We start from the raw sequence: 22039 nt of genomic DNA on the forward strand, positions 1-22039 counted from the left end.
TGCGACCCCCAGAAAAGTGGCTTGAAGAGTTTCCCTGTTCTTCTGGTTCCTGCCACCGAAGTTCATCTTAAGTGATCCTCTTATTCACAACAACAGTACAGGGACACCAACATTTAATTTACTTTAAAATTCAAATTTAGGAAATGAGAGAGAGAGAGAGAGAGAGAGAGAGAGAGAGAGAGAGAGAGAGAGAGAGAGAAATTACCGTAACAACTGATTCAGGTGAAACTGCTTGAGAAAGGAGTCACTTAGAACCTAAAACATTTTGAAAATGCTCTCTGGGCTAGTGATGACAAACTCCAGCAAAATGTCGCCTTTGTTTAAACCACCACAATTTATCAACCCAAAGGGTAAAGCTTATGGCACATTATTGAGGTTACACACCAAAGAGAACAAGTACCTCAGTGTTTGAGCTTTCAATGAATGATCCTCCAAACATTGCAGACATCCATTCACAGCTACAGATCAGTAGTGGCTTGTGGGCATTAATGTTTCCATCTTCCAGCTTAAACGTCACATCTGTCAATGGGATCAGAGAAACAGAACCATAACCTATGGTGGAAAGTGCTTGGAGCCAAATACAGCAACTGGAGGAGGGCATTACAGAAACCGGAGGAGGGTGTTACACAGCTCACTCTCTCACGGACATTACTGCAAATGCATCCAAAAGGGCACATAATAATTATTTCTATGTAAGACACAGATGACCATTAAAACCTGGGCCTGCAGAGGAAGAACAGCTTTGCACTCCTCACTTTTTGGAAGTCTGGCCACTGAAGGCTTCATATACACAAATGGAAGCAGTTTAAACTCGTCCACTCAGACCCGATTCGTTTGCTTGTGGGGATACAGGCAGCACCCAGCACCTGACAATATTCCATTGTACACTTCATGAAATTCACCCAAGAGGATGGCATCCAAGAGGATGTCTCAGAATTATGGAGCATAGCTCAGTGGTTGGTGGCACACATTCTTTCCAAGATACTGAACATTCCCTTTTAGGGCTGACCAAAGATCCCTGTCTGGAACCCTGGACAGCTCCTGCCAGTCAGTCCACACAGTTTCTGATAAAAATAGAGTAATGCTTTGACTTTGAATAAGGCAGCTTATTAGGTTCTTGATTCCTTGTTATGTTAGTTCTTAGGAATGGGCTATAGAGAAAAATATTAATGAATCAGTCTGCCTGCATAAGGATGAAACAGGATGTACATATGCAACTTTAATTCCTAGACACAGGTTCATATTGATTTGAACTAGCCAGCCCAATCTTTGCTGTGGACCTCTAGTTATTTATAATTTTTCTTGTGCAGACTAATGGTTTTGTCTACATTAAATTAAACTGGTTTAAGAGCCACACCCTGAGATTGGGAGGGGGGAGCCCTGTTGCACTAGTGCAGGCATAGGCCAACTCGGCCCTCCAGATGTTTTGGGACTACAACTCCCATCATCCCTGACCACTGGTCCTGTTAGCTAGGGATGATGATGGAATGATTTTTCCCACATATTAGCACAATTTGATATTTTATTTTATTTTTAAATCCTCATGAAAATTCACCAGCATTTTACCACAAATCTCTCCTAACATAATTTTATATGCAGTTTTGACCAATGTGCAAATTTTTGCACGCAATTATCCCCACTATAATGCAGTTTCACTAATAACTTCATTTCCCCCGGTATATGCATTTTTGTAAACACTGGTTGGAGAACTGCATCACAAAATTTAGAAAAGTTTGAATTTTGAAGGATAGCTTTGTTTTGGTTTGCATATTGTTTCAGAAAGTGCAGATTTGATAGATTTGGCTTTAACTGCATTTTGGATCAAATTTCTCTTCCATCTCTACATAGAGCTGCTGTCCTTGGTAGGCTTTATGACGTTGGAAGTGGACCAATGACTCCCACTTGCGTGTTATATGTTGCTTTATATATGGAACTATTGATTGAATGACTTTTGTGGATTAATTCAAAGGGATAATGAGGATGTATTCATGTATTCTCACCAGAAAATGTTTCTTTAGAGAGGCATTCTTTTATCCTGTTAGCTTTTCTGACATGGAAAGCCTTTGTAATTTCCTGGTTCATGAAGGCTTCCTTATTCGTAATGTTTTCCACCATCATCCGCAGGTCAAACACTTCCAATATCTCAGCAATCTGAGCTACCCTGGTGAGATCCTTCTCATTTTCATCCAGCTGCCCTGTGTACAAAAACTGCAGAACAGTTTTAAAAGGACCAGGCTGAATAGAAGCATCTATCTTGACCACTGTCACAGCACAAGTCCTCTTTGAAACAGGGTTGACTTGCATTTCTCTATGCATGCTAACAAATCCTTTGCCCCAAAATGTTGGCGCTTGCTTCAGGCAACTGGCTTCCCCTGCTTCAAGCTCTAACCTTGTTAAAGGGTTACCACCATCTGCTAATGACGTGAGTTTGGCATTGGAAGATTTTAAGGTTGCCACCTCACTACTATCATCTGTTTCAAGGCTGCATTTTCTGGCCATAAAGCTTCTACTGGCCCTTTCTTTATTGCAAGGAGTTTCAGGTAAGTCTGGGGTTTCTTCACATTCCATTAAAAAAAGGTCATAAAACTTTGAAGAGGAGGTAGCTAGGTAGATCTTGTGAGCAAAAATGTGAGTATCTTCTTGGAGGATAAACATGACATCTGCACACAATGGATTGTCCAATAAGTATCCAGCTTCATTGATACTGGTGACGGGACACTCTGGGATTTTGATAACCGGAGGAGGTGCCTTTGGAGGTAGAAATGGAGCTTGAAGCAAAGGCTTCTGAACTTTCTTCAAATGCGACTTCCAGAACTGTAGATGTCTCCTGGAGATCAGGGCAGCTCTAATGGCATTATCAAACACATCCTTGACGCCAAACTGGTCAAATACACTGGTTTCGTAATATGGTATCCCAAGCTCCTTGGCAACCTCTCTGCCTCTTTCTGGTGGCAAGATGTCTCCCCTTTTGATAGGCCTGTGAAGTAAACAAACAAACAAACAAGTAGCACATGAGAGCTGGATATGGCTTCCATATCTCACTGAAATATACCTAGGCATGGGTGGTGGTGGTAGTAGTACTAGTAGCAATAATTTGAGATATATATGTGTGTGTGTGTGTGTGTGTGTGTGTGTGTGTATGTATGTATATATATATATATATATATATATATATATATATATATATATATATATATATATATAATGTATATATATATATCACTTAATTCCCTGATGGTTTTAAAGCACTTTATGAAACATAAAAACCAATTGCACAATACTGCTAAAGTACATAATTAAAAATATATACAATAAAACAATCCCATAGCAAATAAAAGAGGAGACTTTGGTCAACGGAATGGTTGGTAGAATTCCAGTACAGATTTCTATTTCAGCAGGAAGTGCATTCCACAACACTGCTACAAGTGGAAAAGACCATCTTCATGTCACCATAAGCCAGTGATGGCCAAACTTGGCCCTCCAGCTGTTTTTGGACTACAACTCCCATCATCCCTAGCTAACAGGACCAGTGGTCAGGGATGATGGACATTGTAGTCCCAAAACAGCCTGAGGGCCAAGTTTGGCCATCACTGCCATAAGCTGATAATGATCAGGCTGTGTGGTAAAGACTATCCACTTGGTGATCTTAATGCCCTTACTGGGCAATGAAGGGGAAGTCGGCCTTTCAGGTGATCTGGTCCAGACTTATTTAGGGCTTTATATGTGAGTAACAAGACACTAAAACTGCCTCAGTGGCTGATACACTGCAGGTCCCTTCACCAACAACATGATGTGTGCCAGGTAAAGTGCACCAATTACCACCCAGGCCACAACATTCTGCACCAGATGCAGCCTCTGGACCAGTCATAAGAGAAGCCCCACATAGAGGGCATTATAGTAGTCTAAATGTGAGGTCAGCCTCAGAGGCTGAGCTATCTTTGTTCAGAAAAGGGTGCTGTGGGTGCACCTACGCCTCTATGCACAAAGATGGTTCCAAGAGCACTCCAAAACTATGTACCGGTACCTATTCCTTCCAAGAAAGAACAGCCCCATCTAGAACAAAGTACTTGAATCTTGGACCTGGGAACCACTGACCCACAATGTTTCTGTCCTAGCAGGATTCCATTTCAGTCTATTCCAGCATCCTTAACTATCCCTCCAAAGCAGTGCCTGGAATGTCATGGTTATAAGCTCAGCCTGCACTTCTTTTCCTTCCACAATCATTGCCTACCCCCTCCTTAGGTGGATTTTGAGCCCATTGTGTGATACTAAAGGTGCTCTTGAATTACTGCTCCACAATAATAGCCTCGGGGCAAGCTGGATTGAACTCTTCAGTTTAAAACATTTAAAAATATTTAAGTTAACAAACATTGCAATCTTAACAACATGCAAGTATATGGATTAGTATTTCATTTTTCCATTGGTTTTAATTGTGTGTTGTTATTAAGGTAACAATAACATTATGTGAACAATAACTGGTTAGAGAAAATATGCTGTAACAGCACCTACCATCCTCAGCTAAGGGTCAAGATTCCTTTGCATCAAGTATTATGGAAGTACTATTTCACACAATGCATGGTTAACCTTGCCAGTTAGCTCAGTTGGTTAGAGCATGGTGCTGATAACGCCAAGGTCATGGATTTGATCCATTCCTGCATTGCAGGGTTTTAGACTAGGTGATCCATGGGGTCCCTTCCAACTATGCTTTTATCTTTATGGAATTCATTTCTATACCACATGACCATTTCTGTTAAGCTTCAGTGGTTTTTAAAAGGGTTTAGGCAAGTTCAGGATGGCAAGCTTTACCCATGAGGCATATCCAAAGGGAACCTCCACATTCAGGGACAACGTAGCTCTGGATATAAAAGAAGAGGGCTATTGCTTTTATCAATGAGCATCTTTCTGGCTATTATTTGAAACAAGGTGCTTGAACTCCATTCTGATCCAACAAGGCCCTTATTATTTTGAACACTGTTCCACACAACAATGACATGGGCTTTCTGGGTCAATCTGACACAAAATAAACTTCTTTTTTTAGAAACAGAAAGCAATTGCACTTGAAAATCAGAAGTATGCATCTGGCACCAAATCAAGCAATTGGCTGCAATTGTTGGGCCAGTTGTGTGTGTGTGTGTGTGTGTGTGTGGCCTGGACCTCAGCAGCAGAGCATATGCTTTAGTCATTTGGTTCAATCCAAACAGTAATAGGGTACTGGGTTACAGGACTGGTTAAGACTTCTCCTTAAGATCTTGGAGATTCACTGCCGGGTGGAACAGAGAGTACAGTGTTAGATGAACCAACAACCTGACACAGTATAAAGCAACTTGGCATATATGGGGATGGGGAAACAGTGGCCTTTCAGATGTTGCTGGACTACAACTTCCATGACCTCTGGCCAGTGGCCATGCTGACTGGGACTGATGGGAGTTGGAGTCCCAGAACACCTGGAGAGCCAAAGATTCCCCATCTCAGATATATACTGTTAGGACAGGGGCAGAGAATCTGTAGGCCTAAGCTTGCATAGCCCTCAGCATCATCCAGCTCTTGCTGTCCAGACCACTGTTCTGAGAACTGCTTCCCCTTTGTGTCTGCACACATGTAAGAGAAGGGATGTGGTGGCACCAACAGATAAAAGAGTTTTGGCAGCAGTGGGCAACCTGATGCTGTTAGACTATAACTCCCATTATCCTTGACTACTGGACCCTGCTGGCTGGGCTGAAGAGAGTTGTAGTCCAACAATATCTGGGGGGCCCAGGCTGCCCACCTGGAGCTATGCAATCTTGCAGGCACTGCCCCTTTTGTTTGTGGCTCCACCCACCACTAACTCTGGCTCCTGACTGGCTTTTGCCATTAGCCAATGGGCCTTTATAAGAAAAAGGTGAGCCACTCCTGATTTAGGAGCTAGAAGACTACATACTCCGCAGAATCTGAGATGCATACAAATATTGTCAATTGGAAACATGGATTTCTCCTACTGAATATTGAAGCCAACTTTACCTTGCTAATGGCCTTCTGGCTCGGTTTACAGCTTCCAGATCAGCATATCGAAGATCCAGTTGGCAACCAACCAGAATAACAGGTGTGCGAGGACAGAAATGCTTGATTTCTTGATACCACATGGTTTTCACATGATTCAGGGAGTTAGGGTTAGCAATGGAAAAACACAGGACAACAACATCGGACCTGGAATAAACATGCATTGGCTTAAATGAAAATTAAATCTCATCTGTGTGTAAAAAGGAAAAGGAAAACAAAAAACCACCCTATATTCCATGCACAGCATCTCCCTTAGGTGTCTCAAAACAAGGTTCCTAGAGTATACTTCATACTCATGAAAATTATTTGTTAAAATCCTACTTTCTTCCACAACCCCCAAGACACCAGAGAACCCTCCTTATCCCCTGACAGGTGTCATCTTCAGTGAGTAAGAGAGCCATTGCCAAATTCTACAACAGCAACTAGAGATGGGAATGGGCTGCCATTTTGCTTTCATCACAACATGCCAAACTCTAATTTGTAGCAAAAAGTTAGGTGGCCGTCCAGCCATTTCTTAATACAGTAGGAACATGTAAGGTAACATGACACAGAGATTAGTCAAGAGTGCTTCTCAGATTGGACCATTTCACACAGAATATAGTAAAAATACCAGGTTTGCCACCAAGTGTAAATGCAACAGGGAGGTATCTGGCGCTATGTTGAGGATACCTGTATGATGCCTGCATTTCCAACATTTTTTGTCCCATTCATACAGATTTAGGTGTGCACTTTAAAAACAACAACACTTGCATACGTGCATATTTACAAGATGTGCCCTTAGCTTCCTCAAGCTGGGAAAAGAATGAAGTTTCTTTAAACTGGCAACAGTCAGCCCCAGTGCACTGAATGTTATAGGCTATGATTTTTTTGAGATTTATTTATTTTTAATCTTGTTTTTACCCAGTGCTAAGTTCACCAAGGCCAACCACTTCTTCAACGTGTGGAAATAAACACTGACAAAAAGGTAGAATTATGCAGATGCCCTGTTAACATTTTTGCACACCGAAGCTTTTAAATAAAAATAGATATTGCAAAAAAGAGGTGTGCTACATAAGACAGAGAAGGACAAGATCTTTAGAAGCAAGTGATATGGTAATTATAGTGTGTGTGTGTGTGTAGGTATGTCATAATTAGGGTTGTGTTCCAGGCAATATAAGCATGCTTTTAAAAAAAAACACATACACATATATAAGATTGAACACTTTTCCTAAAACAGGCACCAAAATAATTAAGGAAATTAAGGGATCAGTTCATAATTCTCAGTCTTAGATAGTAACTGCAAAACCTTAATAGGTAAAGTATCAAGTATAACAGTGCTAGAAAGGGGAAATGCTCTTAGAAGATTCCCGCAAACGTGAGTAACAGCAGCAATGGTGAGCCAATAAAAAAACTAAAAAATGCAAACCATTCCATTCCAATTAATTTCTATTAAACTTTAATTTAGCACCAATTTGTTGTGCCTCCACATTCGGGCAATTAACAGAGCAAGACCTGTATGAATACCAACATTTGCCTTCTAAATCATTAATGATCTACCTGTTCCATACTGCTGCTCTCTTTGTTTCACAGAGGACACAGCAGCTCTATCTAGCACTTCTTAGCAATACCTAAAAATAATCTGCAATAGAATGCAATGCAGATAGTGCTGTACGTCCATGTTTAATAGTAGATAGGTGAATGTGTGTGTTATATAAATGACTGCAAACCCATAGAGCAGAGGCCTTTAATGTAAGAGTTTGTGGCAAACATTCATTTCCCTCATGCTTTTGGGAGGCTACTTCAGAGTCAGATATTCTGGAAGAAACTGCAACACTTATGTACTTGGGGCTTAACCTATGCTAACATTTGCTATCAGTTTCTTGCATTTCAAGCATTTTATATTCGCCATGAGTATATGACAGCTTAATTAATATGAGTGTAACTCAAACCTTTTAAGTTTCAAGTTCTCACCTGCTTGGTGTCTCTTCCCCACCAAGACCCATTATAGGAGGTAGAAATTCACCAGAGATTTGTAATGTGCTCCCTACTTAGGCCTGAAATCTTAAGTTATCCCTGCAATACAGAGATGTTTCCATCCTCATAATTATAAATAAATCTGTGCTGCTGTAGAAGGGTTAAGGAGACACAAGTCACATCCACAAAATATATTTAAAATACATTGTTAAGGGTGCTGGGAATTGTCGTTGTTTTGAGTGGTCAACTACAGTCCCCATAATTCTTTGTGGGAAGCTATATGACTGTTGAAGTGGTATAAATGTCATTTAAATGGTGTTGGTATCAGCTAACTTCTCATCCCACCCCTGCATGAACCACTCTCATCAAGGGGCAAAGCATTATAAATTTATCAGGTCAAAACTGCACAAGACTGGATTTCAGGGGTTGTTTTGTGCTGTCAGATGTTACTAAATCCCCAGTCCTTTTGCACATTCACTTGAAGTCTCATGGAACTCAATGGCATTTCCAGTAAACACACATAGAATCAGGCTGCACAATAGTTTAACACAGCAAACTATTCCATACATAACCTTAAGATTGCAGGGACACTTGACTCAGCTGACTCAAGCACTCTAATGTTATTTTATGCTGTGTATAGTATCACCTGACCTTCAGTATTTGTATTTCTAGTAAGGCAAGGTACACTGCGCTTTCAGTACTGATGGAGATTAATTATTGCCAACCCCAATGGATTTCAAATCCAAATTTTGTAACAAGGACAACCAAATCCGTATCTAGAAGCCTCAATTATGCAACCAGGTTGTACTGTGCAATGGTGCATCAGACTGCTTGCTTTTAAACAATTTTGATAGCACAACTTGACTTGTTACATCATGGAATGCAATTTTTCCTTTGGTAGGAATGAGAGTTCTAGAGAAAGAAAGGGAGGGGTCATAGAGGCTGTATCACCTACTATGGAACCAGTCCCATTACTTATTCTGGAGCAAACACCCTCTTCACTGTTATTATTTATCTCATTGTGCAACTGCTAAAGAGAAAGGCTTAGTGCAACTCTGCACATTTCCTCCTTTTCCCATGTATAGTCTATTATTATGACCAAATACTTGGGTGTGAGGAGGTGGAAATCCCATCTGCAGCTTCTCTGACTCAGAGGCACAACAAACAACACAGGGGGTGCAGCAGCTTCTGGTTGGTGTTTGCTGCAGTAAAACATGCAACACCTAAAAACTTGTCCAATCAGATTAGCTGCAGCCCCCTGCATTTCTGGACATGCACATCTCCCCCCTCACACTTTGGCTGCCTGCTGCAGTAAACATGTAAATTCCTCAGTGGCCCAGGGATAGAATTAACGTTGGTCAGTCATATCCAGTGCTGCCTGCTCTACCTTACAGCAGAAAGGATTTGTCCCAGGGAGCATCCATAGGTCAGTGGCAGAGCACATGCTTCATACTGAAAAGGTCCCCAGATAATCCCTGGTGTCACCAGGCAGGGCTGCAAAAGACTCCTACCTGAAACCCTGGTAAGCTGCAAATAGTCAGTGATGATAGCACAGAGCTACATCAACAAATGACCTGGCCTGGTATGTGGCAGCTTCCTATGTTTCTATATTCATAGAAGTATTTATATACTGCAATATGTTGGGGTGGTAGACACAAGGGCGTAGGAAGGGGGCGGAGGGGGCGGGGTGCCCCAGGTGCCACTCTAGGAGGGGTGACAAGATGGCCCCTGCCTCCCCCCAGCTGTAGAGCGACGGAGGACATGCACAGCGTCCGTACGGGCAAGCTTGCCGCCCACTGCTTGGGCCAGCCCCGCCTGCCTGCGCAGTGCTCTCCAACCTGCCGCCGCCCACCCGCAGCATGCGCACGGCCCGGCATCCCTAAATGGGACAGTTCTGTCCGTCACATTGCCGCTCCGCCATCTCTCAAGAAACTTTTGTCTTGCTGGCCAATCAGTGGAGGGCGGCCAAGGAGCGGGGAGGGGAGGCGGGGAGCCAACGCAGGAGAGAGGGCTTTCCCGAGGAGCTTTTGCTCATGCTCAGCTCGCGCTGCCAGCTGTCAGTCCCGCTTCCTGCGCCACAAGGTAGACAGCAATGTATGTATACAATAAAACATATAACACCATTATAAACAGTACAAATGTACAGACCGTAAGGGCTGGTTGCCTGGGTTCCCTTTAGTGTGAATGCCAGGGCTTGGCTTTCGACATGCAAATGATGTTTTATACCACTGATCTATGGCTGCTCTCTTGCATAATTTAGCCTAAGCCAAAACCACCATTACAATATCTATCCCCTATTATTTAACAGTCGTTCCCTCTCACCAGGGAAATACAGTTCTTTGGGGCGAGGAAATGGCTAAGGATCTCCAGCAGAGAATTCTTAGCACCCTTGCCAAGATACCGTTCCCAGCATGCTTTGGGGGAAGCTGTAGTGTGGATATGCCTAATGAAGCTTAAGTATTTGATCAGCATAGCTCTGAAAAAAAGGCAGACCAACTATCTGTCAACTCCATTATATTGTTTATGATGGAGAAAATCTGCTTTTACAAATGGGTTAACTGAGGCACAACTTTCCCCATTAATAAATGCATACAGCATTCATGCACACATTTCAGTGCTGGGGAAGACAGAACTAAAAAGGCTTGCACAGATAGCGTATAAGCAAGGCAGTGTCTTCACAATATTAAAAGTTTCAGTAAAATGTAGCAGCAGCCACCATATGAAGATGAAGTTTATAAGTGACTGGGAGGCATAACCAAATGATCTGAAAATGAATGACTATGGCTGCGTTCAGACATCACAATAAACTATTGTTTATTGTGACAGGAATGAGCCACAGCTAGCCTTGGGGTTATGTGATCCCTGTCACTCTCTGGTGTGTCCATAAGGAGTAGCTTGGAAGCTGTCATTTCCATTTTAAAAATATTAACCATATCTTGTTATCTCATCAGAATCTGACAAACTGATTAATCTTAACTATGGTTTCTGTGAAAGAAGTAAATGTCAAATAAAGGGTTATGAAGCTTGTTTCAAACCACAGTTAAGGCTAACCGCAGTTTAGGGGGCAAATGTAATGCTAAACTGTGGTTAATCAAAAACAGAAGTGAAAGCTTCCAAACTCCTCCTCATGGCTGTACTCCAAGGAGGAGTGGGAAAGGGGAAACATTTGACCCCAAGGTTTGCTGCAGGTTTTTCCCCATCATGATAAACAATGGTTTATCATGGTGCCCACAGTTACAGCCTATGAGTGCACTCTCACAACAAATGGGACTGCAATGCAAGGAGTAGACTACAATATGAGGGGCCAAAAAGACATCCAACGAAGGCAGGGCAAGACCATGCACCAGCCTGGATGGGAGCAGGAAAGAAAAATCAATTCTATACTTTACCGAGAGCAGTGAGGCTTCTTAAGTAGAGGTGTTATGTGCGAAACTGTCAAAACACCCTGAAATATATATTCAGATTTTGATAGTGAGGAGCATGCAGAGGTGTCCCCCCCCAAAGAACTTGCGTAACATGAGATTTCAGTTAAAGTCAATACGAAAAACAGCAGCAGCTCAAGGGAAACAGGTGATTTTCAACTTATATTGTTCAACGACAGCTTTAGAAGATGAGAATACCTAATTTCTTTACTAACCATGGGCTGCTTCACAACTGACCTTTTTTCTGAGGTAGCCCTGTATACTGAAGAGCATATTAACTAGTGTTGAACTGCAGAGTACTGTTATTTTCACCAAAACTACACTATTTGGCTTACTCCACCAGCGTATTTGCTACAAGAACTCTCAAGTGGTATTATGATCTGCTCTTTTCTTTATGGTTATCTCCATATAGGAAAAAAACTGATGTGTGAAGCAGTCCTAACTAGAAATTTTCATCAGAAAATATGCTCTTCCCATTTGTCTTTAAATGCAGCAAAGGAAAAACACACCACCAAGTTTTATCCCCAGAAAACTTTAGTAATCAACACGTAAGTAAAACTTACCATTTAACCTCCCCTATCCCTGATATTGAATAAAAACTCAAAAGCTGACCGTTGCTCCAGTTCATTCTCACATGCTGCTGTTGTCTGCAATGTGCTTCCATCTTCCTTCTTTTAAGTTACACGCTGTGGTTGCTTGTCATTCTACTGTTCAAGAGGTACTCACTGAAAAGTGGATGACTAACTCAGAGGTATAGAATGCAGCTCAATACACACACACACACACACACACACACACAGTTCATCTGCACAAGGTTTTGCTGCAATACTTCCTTGGACATTGAAAAGAGCTTACCTGATATTTATATAAAAAATAGCACTGCACATTTCAGAATAATATTAGCAAGAATACTAGGTAAAGAGTAAAAAGGATGCATGCATTAAACCTAGCATAAAGACACCTAAGCAGCCTTCTCCAAATCCGAACTTTCCATAAAAACAAAATATGATACCTAAGAAGCAATAATGCTTTAATCTGTATATACTTTCCTAGAAAGGCATGAATTAAAATTGAGTCAACAGTGGTCCTTCTTTTTGAGTTTTGCTATACAGTTCCGTAAATGGGCAACTGCATCGACAAATCGCTTGTCGATAAACCCCTCCTTGCAGTGCCAAGAGAGGACCCTCCCACAGCCGACTCTTTGAAGCAGGCAGTGCACCAGAGAAAAAGAGGATCTTTTCTTATGCCAGTGATGGTGGTAGGCTCTTGAAGCGGAAATCTAAATAGCTAAAAACCCATTGAGCCACATTCACGTATCACTTTAACACTTATGGCTTCCCCCAAAAAATCTTAGGATTCTTAAGGGTGTTGAGAATTATAGCTTGGAGGGCAGCACCCTTAAACTACAGTTCCCATGATGATTATTATTTTTTTGGGGGGGGGGAGCCATGCCTGTTAAAAGTACCGGTACTTTCAATGGATAGTGTGATGGATCTGACCTAGGTGCATGACTTCACTACACAGAGATGAAGCCTATCTTCTAGATCCCTAATTCCAGGTTCAGAACAGGCAAGATGCCTTCATATCACTGCAAAGAGCACGTCACGTTCTAAAGACTACTCTTTATGCTCCATTAAAAAAACGGAACAGATATGCAGCAAAGCATTGAAACAGTTCTTTAAAATAGAATGGAATTTAATCCACTAATCAAGTAAAAGTAGTTTAACAAAACTAAACTCCCTCTAAGTATGCATTTATTTATAATCATGATTATTAGTACATAAACTAATGTTATTGGCATATAACATATTATTATATTATATTATAATTATATGTTATTAATATATAAACATGTACACATCTAAAATAAACAAGCAAATATTAAAACAATACCAAACACAGAGACTATTCTGTGGCACGCGCCAATTAAAGCTTACTAGTCTAATTATTTTTGACATATCGATGTAATTCTTTATTGTTGTGAGCCAAAAGTCTTAAAGAAATGAAAAAGGGAAGGGGTAGGTCAAAGACTTATGCCCAGCTTGTTCACACAAATAATGCATGTTACTTAGAAGGGAAGTTACATGCAAAACATGTCCCCCAAACCTTACAGATTAAAATACAAGAACATCCCTCTACTTTCATACTCAGGTGACAGCCTGCACTTCTCCTTCCCCCCCCCATACTATTAAGTATTATGATGATACATAATATACACTGAAATTCACTAATTTATTCCTCTCTATTTTGTTGTGATGAATAAATGCACATAATATATCATGTTTTACCGGCATGCCTCTGCTAATTGTCATGTGATATTGGACTTAGCAGCTGCAGTAGCAGATTAGCATCTTTTATTTTTAATTAATTAAATTTGCACACCGTCCTTCATCTGTAGATCTCAGGGTGGTTCACTACACAAAAATGTAAGATAAAAAACACCTAATACTTAATAACCGCCCGCTCCCCCTTCTCCCACAACACATTTAAAGGCATATTGGATATCAATTAGCTAAAGGCCTGGTTGGAGAGGAATGTTTTTGCCTGGCACCTAAAGGTGTAGATAGAATGAAGGGTGCCACTGCAGAAAAGGCCCGTTCTCATGTTGCCACCCTCCTGACCCCTCATGGAGGAGGCAGAAGAAGAACAGCTCAGAGTATGATCTCAGGGTCCGGGTAGGTTCTCATGGAGAGAGGCGGTCCTTAAAAGATGAGCATGACTTCTTCTATTTGTGTTACGACCTATTGTTTGAACAATTTTTATAACCTTCTTATATTATGTCTGACAATTAGTGAGGCCAGGAACCTTTCCCATACCTCATGCATGTCTGCTGTAACAAAGCCCCAGTCAAGCAGAACGGAAATAAATTGAACGTGAATTCATGATGATGAACATGCTAAGACATGGTTTGATCAGAAAATCGATTGGAATGTATAACCCTCAAATAGCACCAAGAAACCAGATCAGTTCTGCATGGCACAGAATTAAAACAGAAGAGGAGAAAACACGAAGTAATAGGTTGCGGGGAGAGAAGAGTATGTATGTATGTGCATATACGTGTATCAGAGAGAGGTGTGTGTTTTGCACAAATGGAAGAAGAGGTACCACAAGCTCAAAAACTTGTCCTCCATGCTATTTAACTCACCAGCCAGCACCATTATAAAGTGTGGGAAAATCCACCATTTTACTATTTCTCTGGTAGTTTAACATCATTGTTAGGGAGTGCTTTGAACTAGCCATTCCACATTAAGTGATCTCAAGGGTGAAAGCATACATTATGTGCTGTTATACAATTCTTTTTCCAGACCTTTTTTCCTCCTACATACACTGAGGCTACATGATGAAGCAGAAGACCAGCAAAACAAGAAAAGGGGGGGGGGAGCTTCTTAACCCTTTATACTTGTGCAGTTTTATTGTTGAAAATCTCTACCTAGCTACTTTTATCCCCACTGTAAAAAAAAGATGTAGACATGTTTGATTTTGAATGTCACAGCTTAGCAGCAATGAAAAACCCTTGATTAAGATTAAGAAAAGTTCATTATTGCTTTTCAACATTGAAATAAGTCAATTTTACCAACATTTGCCGTAAGAAAACAACTTTTACAGCACAATTCTAAGCCTCAGTCAGTGCTGCTGGGGATGGTGGCAGGAAGATTAGGTGGGCGTTTCTGCACCCAAATCATGGGCAGTGGACAAGTACAGCTGTGAGTAGCCACAGACATTGCACCCCAAAATAGCTGGGAGATGGGTAGCAGAGTCAGCCATGAATCTAACAGATCCAAAACTGTTCTAACCCTCTGCTGTGGCAGCCAGGAGCTGGTACAGGAAAAAAACAAATGAAAACTCCCCACTCACCCACCTTCTGGCCAGGCCAGCAGATTTTTGGATTCAGCAGTGTTTTGGATGCAGCTGTCACGGGTTAGCCAGCAGTAAATTACACTGTGCAAACTGGAGTTAACTATTAGCACGATCAACACAGGAGTGTCAGGCCTAATGAGCACAGCAACTTATCTCCAGTAGGTCTTGCCCTCATGAAGCAGTTGCAGAGACTGAATGTCCCCATCTCCCCACAGCTGCCTAAGTCCCTTCCTCTCCAGGGTTTCCCCCCAGTAGACTGCACTTCTGCATCACTGATCTCTACTCCGCTCTTTTCAAGTCTTTTCTGGTTCTGGGAGACAAGAGGGGAGCAGAGCTTGTTCGCAGCAGGAACCGGAAACACCTTTCACACTTCACCAACCTGACTCATCTCTGCCTCTTGGTCTCTCTCACCCCACTCTTCTGCTTCAGCTCCTGCATCTGATCCTGGCATTGTCTCTGCCACAGACTCTCTAAGCTCACTAAGCCCTGTTAAATCTTCAGCTTCCAACCTTCTCCTCCCGGTGTTCTCCCTCTCCGTTGTCCCACCACCAGTCCCTGGTCTCTGAGCCTTCTTCCCTTTTGGGTTCCCTAGCCGGTCCCAGTCCATGAGATTACATCCCTAGTCCCTTGTTTGGATTGCTCTGACCCTCACATAACTATTCCTGAATTAAATATGCACAACCTTTGTAGGAGTGGGCATGAAATATGTCATCCTACACCTTCTCTCTCCAAAAACTGGAACATGCCTGATTTTGTCCTCTTAATCTATACTAATCTGCTCAGTGACAGAGTGTATGTTGACATAAGGACACAGCAAGCAGGGAGAAGAAGAGTAAACAACAGGAACCACTTAATTTTAAACTTGCTAGGACCTAAGTAAATTGATATTTTGTGACTTTGAAAAATGTATTATATATTTTGCAATCTTTGAACAGTGCATTCAAGTGCAATACTCAAATATTTGTTGTTGTTCAGTCATTCAGTCGTGTCCGACTCTTCGTGACCCCATAGACCAGAGCACGCCAGGCACCCCTATCCTCCACTGCCTCCCACAGTTTGGCCAAACTTAATACTTAATACTTAAATATATAAAGTATTTAAATTGTATGCTTTAATTAGGGATTGGATTGTCTTTCAAAAATGAGCAGTTAACACACTAGTCACCTCTCACAAAGCTCTCTGCATCAGGACAGTGAATTCAAAGAAGAATGATATAAAGCAGCAAGGATGGCCAAAGCGTCCAAATCAGGGAATGGCACAGCAAACCTCTTCTACCCGGTATGTTTGCATAAGCTTCCCTCCCAGCCTGATGCAACACATTTCCTTACCCCTTCCATTGCTTTTGCTACTTGCTCCTGTTGCTTTTCAGTGTCCTACAGCCCTTCTTTCTGTGATAACTTCTGAGGGTCACCCATACATTAGAGCCCCCATTCAGGGGCTCTAATGTTTGTGAACTTATGATCACATGCTTCAGCCTGATGATGTGATAGGTTTTGATACCAGCTTCTATCAGAAACACGCAGTTTTGTGCATGGGGATTCCCCATATAACCAGAGATGTGCACACGGTTAAGAGGCTTGCAAATATTATGACTGTCTCATAAAAGCCATTTCTGCAGCTTCCACATGGGAGAGCCATAATATACAAGGCGGCCTTCATTGCTGGTTCTTTTTCTCTCCTACCCCGTATACAATTGCTGGGTGAGAGACACTGAAGCTATTACATTTTAAGTGTGATGGAAGTAGTCTGAAATAACTGCCCATGCCTTGAAAATGCACGTGCATTTTTGTGACAGGGTTTATTCTTAGTTCTGTAAGCCTGCTAAGAGAAAGCCTTATGTCTACTGGCTAATGCTTATGGTGTTACCAATATATCTTCCCTTCTCTCAATCCTTCGCAGTGTTTATAAACTGCTGACAGAGTAGGTAAATTGAAGGATGAACATATATGAGTATAAATGCACGAAATGTCCTATATATTTCATATGTAAGAGGGATACCTTGTCTTAGACATAAGGGAAAGGGCAAACCTAAAAACCTGTATAAAGGAAACTGTGAAATCATATTCCTACTGTGGATAAAGAACTGTTAAAAATGTTACACCTGTCTCCTCCCATATGACTGGACTAACAGAGTAAAATACTACCACCACTATAGACTGTATTAAACTACTAAATTACTGCTCATGCAGACATCACCCAAGGTGCAATGTACTAAGCCAGCAAAAAAGGCAATGCAAACCTATTATCAGCAACTGAAAAGTGAGCTTAGATGCAAATGCCAGAATTGCAAGAACCATACAACTGATTCTGCATAGCCAATGGGGTTTGGGCTTGTAGCTCTCCATCAGCACCCACCCACCCACCCCCGGTGCTACAGGCAGGCATAACAGAACTACTTCTGATACCCAAAGCTTTAGGGTCATGCTTAAAAGTAGCTTTCTGGATCCCGGCCAATGGTCTGTAATGCTGATGAAAGGATATCTGATATTCAGGTAACACAACCTGTTCCCTCTAGTTACATTTAAATCAACAAAATAGGAAGCAAGTCTTTAATGGACTTCAATCAGGTTACAATTCTACATGCATTTTAAGCAATTATTACTCTAACCCTGGTCAAACTGTGCTTAGACCAATAAATTTAGGACTCGGGGACAAGAAGCATTTCCTTCATCCACACCAACATGCCTATGAGAACTGGATTACCCATGAATAGCCTGGAAAAAACAGAGTCACGCTACACTCAAATATGAAGGAGAATCTGGGTTAGTCAGATTTCACATCATATGCTTGTACAGCAGTGGTAGTTGTGAAAGATTTCTCCCTGTGCAGAATCACAAGCATTTGTATTGAATTCTTTAACACACCTGGCAGCTATTTTAGCAATAAGTGAATTGATTACCTTTCATCATGGCATTCAAGCAATTGACAACACTTCAGGTTTTTGTTTTTGTTTTACATTTTTGCAAATGAAAAAGTTTCAAGACTTTTGCTCAAAACCTTTGTGGCACTGATAAACTACATAGATAAGCTATGTTCCCTTCAAAGATGTATATATTCATAACCCTTGCGATAGATGCTGTTCTTCGAAAGAAAGAGGAATGTGAACACTCTCGGTGTATTTAATACCTCACATTTCACACTTCAAAGATGCAGTTCTTTTCCCACTAGGTTTTACTTGACTTGCAAATGAAAAGTTGGGCTAACTCCCACTTACCTTCCATAAGCAAAGCGCCTATCTTTGTGATGATCGCCAAATGTGTCCCAGAGTCTGAGAGAAACACTCACTTCATCCACAACATCCCGGGAACGTTCAAGAACCTGAAATAGGTACATTTCCATCAGTTAGAAGCTTGCTGCAGATACAATTCCCTGAAGAAAGTCCTAATATATAAGTATGCTCTAGGACATGGTCAAAGGCTTACTTGAGAAATTGCGCCAAACCATGGTTACAGAGGCTTGAATATGTTCTAGCATGATTTCTGATTGCTGAACCAGAACCAGAAGTTAAGTTTTGAAGGCCCGGAGTGAATCTATGAAGGTGAGTACCGAGTTGATGGAAAGACAGACAGTGCTAAACCACAGTTTTGCACATTCATAAAATTCAGAACATGGCCTGGATTATAAACTATGGTTCATACAATACATTGTTTGGCATAATGTCTAAATATAGCCATTTATGTTCTCTCTTAATTAATTATTTTTTTATTTTATTTTACCTGTCATAAGGTCCCAGGATGGGATACAACAATATAATATAAGGTTATGGTTGTTATAACCTGCCCTGGAACCTTTAGGTGAAGGGCAGTTTAGAAAACTTTTAAATAGATGTATCACTGGGACTTAACTGCAATTAATTTGGATCCTTACGCACCGGCGTGGTTCATCTCTCTCTCTCTCTCTCTTCTCCTAACAAACTGATTATTTGTAATGAAACAAACAAACAAACCACAAGTACTGATTTGCATGGAATGGCAAGCCAGATTCTAGTTCTGTTTCCTCCTTGGCACACTGAAGAAAGGAGCAGAGGAGGAACAATGCATGATATTATAAGCAGCATGCACCAGCCCACATCAAACTACAGTTTGTGATATGAGAAACAAGTCACTGTGAAGCTCTGCAGCACTGAAACCTGACTTGGGGGGTCACTTGTGAATGCACACGGTGAGCTGAAAGGTGAGCAGCTTTCAACTTTGGCACAGGTTTTATTAAGAACACTGTCAGCTAAAGCCACCAGATGCAGCAAAGCTCCTGGACTTTTTAAAATTAAAGTTGCAATGAAAATGAAATCCAACAAGCATAGCCTTTCTCATTCTCAAAGCTCTATGACAGGACCTGCTGAAATTTCTTGTGTCACACTGCTATGTGGAGGGTATATCAGACTAGCTCAGTCACCAAGACCAGAAGCCAGAAAGAGGGGTGTGTGTGTGTCTGTGAATCAAAACAGGGTGCTGAGATATTCCCAACTCAACAGGGTCCTGAAACTGAATGGACATCAACCCTTTTAAAAATGAACTACTGTATAGGAAAGATTCCATGTATTATCCACAATGTGTGTAAGACATAGGTTTTCCTCTGTGTAAACATCACAGGAAAGCTTAGTTGTCTGTTCAGGAGATATCTGCACACAAAAAAATACTTTTAAAACAAAGGAGACTGGATAAATAAACTCTAAAAGGATGTATATATTCAAACACAACACAAGATATTTCAAACAACAACCATATAGAGCTGTCACTTTGGAACAGAGCGGTCCAATGATTTCAAAATATGTTCTATCAACACTGATGGAAGACCAGCCTTACTTGGTCCATTTTGAATTACTTCTCTTTCTCCGAACACCATGCATTCAAAACACACAACTCCACTGACCGTTCCAAAGCAGCAACACTTAAAGCCAATAACTGCATCAATGCCAAGGCAAAACTTCCTTGTACATTATTGCACAACTTGATAAAGTGGACAGTACATACCTCTTGGCAGACTCGATACTGATCAATTGCCCAGACTGTAGGAACGTGAGTTGCTAGCAGCTGATATTGCGTCAGGGTGGTGTTACATGCTCTTGCACAAATTAAGCGAGTCTTCCCCACTGCATTGTCACCAACAACCACACACTTGATGGTTTCAACGTTAGGTCTTTCGTAGTCCATGTCAGCATCCATGTACCGGAGACTATAAAAAGACAATGATGCCAGTTTCAAACAGTAGGAAACCTTATTATTTAAAGAGTTCTACTTTCCCCCCCATTTACTTGTTCAAAGGCAAGGATTGAAGTTCAGACTAAACTATACTGCTGCCAAAGCTGATTTATAAACTCCACACAGTTCATAAAATCCAGGCAGTTCTTTTGACCTTGAATGCCTTCCTTCCTTATTTTCTGCTTGGTTTTCTATAAACACAAACTTGCTTAAAGGAGATAAAGCATGGTGCAGCTAGGATTGCCAACAGGACCGGACAGCAGTTGCTTTAGCCTTTGCCACACAAAGTGTGACACAGCTCCATCACGTTAACATCAGTGCTCACTGCTATTCCCTCACAGCAAACATGAAAGGGAAACACATTTAAAACAACAACAACCACCTTGTATTACTTTTTGAAAAACCAGTAGCCTCGAACCTCCCATTGCCTTGGAATTCTAATAAACAAAAGCATCAGTGCAGCTTAGAAACCAGGGGTTAAGATCACTGGCATTTTGAAAGGTTCAGTCTGCCATCTTGATTCAAAATGGCATCCAACAGTATCCAAACAGACAAAAACCTGCCCCTTGATCTCAGGAATCATCATACAATTTATTTTTTACGGTATCATAAGAGGTGCCCAAACACATAAAGAATAGACAAAAAAAAATCCTTTCCAAAATAGTTTACAGAAGTGAAACTGCTACAAATATAAGGTAAAGGACCCCTGAATACTTTACATTCTGGAGTCACACCCAGATTAATTCTAAGGTAATTAGCCAAACAGATTTCTTGAGTGCCCTACAAACTGACACTAGTAATGAACAAACTTGGCTCACTATAATATGAGCACCACTTTTGATCTTAAATTCTCACCCTTGAACATGCATTGACCATTCACAGGGGACCTGCACCTAATCATTGGTCACCAGTGTGCATATTCATGTGCTTAAGAAAAAAGTTCCTCAATGTTATGCTGTGAAGACTAACAGCATTAACGATGGCACAAATTACTGCTCCATAAAGCATTTTGGCAGCATCTTGACCCATCAAAATTTGGATACAAACTGTAAGCTTGTTCTTAATAGATGCACTTGTGCTTTCGGGAGCATAAAACCTGGCTGGAAAAAAATAACACCTGTTAACAACTAAAATAGGAATTCACTGCTTTACAAGCAAAACTAAAGGAACCCATATTTTATTCTGACTCGTGTCAACTTTATTATCCTACTATACTGTGCACAGAGGATTCCATAAATCTTTGCCCTGCTCTATCTTTTTAATTCTGAGTGAAAACCAACCTCAACAACAATGCTAACGATTTCAAGATCAACCATTTCCAAGCAGTATTGATAAAAATTTGGGGTTGTTTTGTTCAACAATTTGCTACAGAAAGCAAAAGTTCATGCTTTGTATTTCCTCCCCCCACCCCCACCCCAAGTCTGGAGGAGAAAACTGGTGATGAATTTCCACACAAAAGTGAAGAACTTTGTTTTGCAGATCAACACATGAGTGCTGGGTCCAAAGGTTCCCTTCTGAATGCAAACAGCACCAGACCTTGCACAGAAAAGCACAAGAAAACTGGAACTAAGT

The 22039-nt window shown here is 41.2% G+C and overlaps 1 protein-coding gene across 5 annotated transcripts in view; it reads right to left on the reverse strand.

Annotated features, from left to right (window-relative positions):
- Window positions 1-22039, reverse strand: part of RHOBTB1 (Rho related BTB domain containing 1) — a 57912-nt gene that overhangs the window by 12623 nt on the left and 23250 nt on the right. For 4 of the 5 annotated variants that reach the window (XM_033148905.1, XM_033148908.1, XM_033148904.1 and 1 more), the window contains 5 exons: window positions 20240-20441; window positions 18484-18587; window positions 5998-6183; window positions 2001-2977; window positions 401-519 (listed from right to left, as the gene is read on the reverse strand). In XM_033148905.1, the coding sequence (XP_033004796.1) occupies window positions 401-519; window positions 2001-2977; window positions 5998-6183; window positions 18484-18587; window positions 20240-20431 (1578 nt within the window). In that variant the 5' untranslated portion in view covers window positions 20432-20441. Of the gene's footprint in view, window positions 1-400; window positions 520-2000; window positions 2978-5997; window positions 6184-11378; window positions 11435-18483; window positions 18588-20239; window positions 20442-22039 lie in introns of those variants that run through there. The other variant, XM_033148909.1, reaches the window with a different exon arrangement.

The sequence above is a fragment of the Lacerta agilis genome, chromosome 5 (assembly GCF_009819535.1).
Source record: "Lacerta agilis isolate rLacAgi1 chromosome 5, rLacAgi1.pri, whole genome shotgun sequence".
In the NCBI taxonomy this organism is placed as follows: domain Eukaryota; kingdom Metazoa; phylum Chordata; class Lepidosauria; order Squamata; family Lacertidae; genus Lacerta; species Lacerta agilis.